This window comes from Electrona antarctica (genome assembly GCF_951216825.1).
Source record: "Electrona antarctica genome assembly, chromosome: 15".
Classification (NCBI taxonomy): Eukaryota; Metazoa; Chordata; class Actinopteri; order Myctophiformes; family Myctophidae; genus Electrona; species Electrona antarctica.
This window is the reverse complement of record NC_136796.1, coordinates 36,900,150-36,904,366: the sequence shown is the minus strand read 5'-3', so window position 1 is coordinate 36,904,366 and position 4,217 is coordinate 36,900,150. Positions and strand designations below refer to the sequence as shown.

Here is a 4,217-nt window from a genome sequence, read left to right as displayed (position 1 = left end):
ATTTGTCACAGAGAGATTCAAAGCACAGCCACTGACTCATGTCTATGGCTGCATATACAGTAGGACCCAGGTTTATTGCTATTTTTGGCTGATTGTGAACAAGGATCAGTTACGGCATTTGGGGAAATCACAGAACATGTACAAGTTGTCCGTCTCTGCACAGGAGGCCCTGCAAGTTACAATATAGTTCATGTGGTTATTGGAAGTACATAATAAATACTACCAAACATTGCATAGATATGAGACTGATTGATGGCTTATCATGTGGTTTTCCTCTTCCCACTGCATGGATGCAGGGACGTAAATCATGGCGAAAGAAACAAGGTCAGTGTGTGTGTGTGTGTGTGTGTGTGTGTGTGTGTGTGTGTGTGTGTGTGTGTGTGTGTGTGTGTGTGTGTGTGTGTGTGTGTGTGTGTGTGTGCGCGTGTGTGTGTGTGTGTGTGTGTGTGTGTGTGTGTGTGTGTGTGTGTGTGTGTGTGTGTGTGTGTGTGTGTGTGTGTGTGTGTGTGTGTGTGTGTGTGTGTGTGTGTGTGCAGTGCAGTGCAGTGCATGAATCCTGATCCCGGCGACCTTTGCTGCGTGTCACCTCCCCATTTCCTGCCAGACTAATGTATATCTATCAATAAAGGCAGAAAAAGCCCAAAAATATATTTAAAAAATATATATACATACCTGTATATATATATATATATATATATATCACCCGTCTTTTTTTGGTTAAAAAACATATTCAACCAATGAAAAGTATTAAAAAAGCGCTTCGGGAAACAGAACTCTTAACTCCATTGGACCCTCAAACTGGCTGCTAAAGCAGACAGTTGCAAGTAATTGACAATATATAAAGTCACAATAGCAACTTTGATGAGGCAGTATTGCATTGTTTGAAAAAATATAATGTTTTCTTCATTTCCTGAAAAATGAACATTTTGGAGCTAGGTGGTTTCTTCCCGACAGCAGAGATATATATAACCTATTTCAACAATAAACACTTTGTTATACAATCTTATACCTGTGGCCCAGTTTCACCACCTGTCCAGTTGCTGTGCACTTCCTGTCCCTGATAAAACACATTGTATGATGTTTTATAGACGAGTAGCTATAGTAGTACCTATAGATGACTCAGAGACTAAACATGTTTTAAAATAATTTCTCATGTTCTATGAAACAGCTAGAGAATTCAGAGTATTATAAGACATCTGTGTGTCCATTGTATGCGGTAAGTTGGTCACCAAGTAATTATGAAACTAGGACACTTGTATTCACAACCATACTATTGGGCTTCCGCTTTGACTTAGGGTACAAGCTGAAAATGTGGTGCTTTGCACTGCATTGCCTGGATTATTGCGTGGGTGAAATACCTATTTCATCCCTCCCTCCCTCTCTCTCCCTCTCCCTCTCCCTCTCTCTCTCTCTCTCTCTGTATCACTCGCTGAACACACTCTGGCCTGATGTCACCAAACTCCCATCCCTCCGTACCTAACCCTTTCTTCCTCACTGTCTCCTCCATTGGATGTCCAGATATAGGAATGTGACATCATTCACAACTGAAACTGCTGACAATAGACACGGGAAACCGATTTGAACTGACGACAGGAATGTCCATATTTGGGTATAATTTGCCCGAATTGCATACAGCAGTTTTCGGCAACAGACATCCAAGTAACTAACAGATTCCAGACTTATGCGTCCAAATAACTGTCAGCTCTCACTCTCTCTCACAAGAGTTCCTTTCATGGAGACGACAGAGACATCTAGTCTCAGGTCAATGTAGAAACTCCATATATGGATATGGACGACTGGCATCGTCATCATGACAAGCAATCTGCCGACCCTAAATAAAGAGTGGTTGTTGCCTTTGAGGTTAGAGGGAAGCATGAGCATTACTGGCAATGCTCCTCGCGAGAGACTCCATCGCCTCCTGTACGAGATAGAATACTTGGCCTTACAACCCAAGATATTATCTGCGATATTTGACCTTACAACACAATTATCGTGTCAGAGATTTAGACATCCCTGTTAAGTGCTCACCGGACACCACTGAGTGTTATATGTTGCCCTGCTGAAGAAGACATGAACACGTGGAGTCTCGTATCCATTTGTCTTATGCTATGTCTCACTGTACGATGGGGGGTTTCATTGAATTCTTACTCAGGAGCAGGCAATACACCCAAATTCGGTGACTATGAAGCTCAGAGACACTGGCAAGAAGTGACCTACAATCTCCCTGTTCAGGAGTGGTACTTCAACACTACAGACAACGACTTGGACTACTGGGGCCTCGACTACCCTCCTTTGTCCGCCTATCACAGCCTGCTCTGTGCTCATGTGGCCAAGATAATGAACCCTGAATGGGTGGCGCTGCACACATCAAGAGGTTACGAAAGCCAAGCACACAAGGTGTTCATGAGAGCCACGGTCCTCCTCGCGGATCTGTTGATTTACATCCCCGCGGTCGTTATATACTGCCTTGCTCTATGTGAGGGATCCTTCAGGATGAAGGTTTGCACTCTCCTCTGCTTCCTGCTCTACCCTGGTCTAATTCTCATCGACTACGGGCACTTCCAATACAACGGAGTGAGCCTAGGCTTGGCCTTGTGGGGGGTGCTCGGTCTGGGTCTGGGATGGGACGTGCCGGGCTCCTTGGCATTCTCCCTGGCTATCAACTATAAACAGATGGAGCTATACCATGCCCTGCCCTTCTTCTGCTACCTGCTGGGGAAGTGTGTGAAGAGGGGCCTTACGGGACCAGGCTTGTTCCTGCTGGTGAGGATCGCCGTGACAGTGTTGGTGACCTTTGGCCTCTGCTGGCTGCCCTTCCTGTCTGACCCTGGCCAGGCCTCGCAGGTTGTCCGCAGGATCTTTCCCGTGCATCGAGGGCTGTTTGAGGATAAGGTGGCCAACGCATGGTGCAGCCTGAATGTCCTGACGAAGATCAGAACCGTCTTGTCCACGGATTCCCAGATCTACCTCAGCTTTGCCGTCACTCTCCTGGCGGTGTTGCCTTCCTCTCTTCGGCTTTTGACGAAGCCCACATTCTGGCAGTTCAAACTGGCCCTGGTCAACTGTTCCCTAGCGTTCTTCCTCTTCTCCTACCACGTCCACGAGAAGTCCATCCTGCAGCCTGCCCTGTCCGTTTGCCTCCTCTTGAATGACCTGCCCTTGATGGCCATCTGGTTCCTTCAGGCCTCTACATTCAGCATGCTGCCTCTGCTTCTGAGGGATGGTCTGCTGGTTCCATACGCAGTGACCTCCTTGGCCTTCCTCGTGTTCAGCACCTACCTGCTGTCGGCCCTGCAGCGCTGCTCCGAAGACGAGCTGAGACTAGGGGCTTGCAGCAAGCGGCTGTCCTTCCTACCCAGACTCCATGTGGCCTTCATAGTCAGACGGACGTTCTACATCAGCGTCGGTGCGATGGCTGCTCTGAGCTTTGCCAGCATAGCTCTAGTCCCTCCAACCAAGCTGCCCGATTTGTTTACTGTCCTGGTGTGTGGTTTCTCTTTCCTAAACTTTCTCGGGGCTCTCTTGTACTTCAACATTGTCCAGTTCAGTGGGATACCCAGCAGAAAGATCCAGAAGAAGGCTACCTGACATGAGTGGATGTATTCTACGTCACATAATAATGAATTGCATTTTCATAGCGCTTTTCCAAGTGCTCAAAGCACTTTACAATGGTTCATAGCATCCTCACTTCCCACATTCACACACCAATGGTGTCAAGCTCACACTGACCAACTCATTGGAGGCAATGTAGGGTTCAGTGACTTGTCCAAGGACACTTCGACATGTGGACAGGAAGAGCCGGGATTCAAACCGCCGACCCATGGACCATTGGACGACCTGCTACTTCCTGAGCCACAGCCGCCACATAGGCTAGTATTTCTTCATGTCGCTATAAAGTCCGGACTCCGGACACTTCAGAAACGTCCCAGCGAACAGAGGCTGTGTGTCCACAGAAAGTGTTTTCTTGAGGCGCCAGTGCTACCGCTTGGCTTAATAGAGCAGTGGGCATTGGTTTTCTGGACCCACTGAAAACTCTCCAATTAATCTTTAATTTTTACAAAAATATTGATATAAATTATTCTAAGGCCTAATCAAGCCATCCAGGATCCTGGTGTATCATGACCATAAAACCTTTGATTCTGTGAAAAGAAAATACAAAATAATATTTTATTATGTGATATACTACATTTAATAACTACCCTTTGTTTAGCGTTTTT

General features: G+C 46.5%; 1 protein-coding gene across 1 annotated transcript; it reads left to right on the top strand.

Moving 5' to 3' along the window:
- Positions 1–2,070: 2,070 nt before the first annotated feature.
- Positions 2,071–3,588, top strand: LOC306938079 (dolichyl pyrophosphate Man9GlcNAc2 alpha-1,3-glucosyltransferase-like; the record flags this gene model as incomplete). The annotated part of the gene is made up of 1 exon (XM_079522095.1): positions 2,071–3,588. The coding sequence occupies one exon, from the start codon at positions 2,071–2,073 to the stop codon at positions 3,586–3,588; it is 1,518 nt and encodes a 505-aa protein (XP_079378221.1).
- Positions 3,589–4,217: the final 629 nt, after the last annotated feature.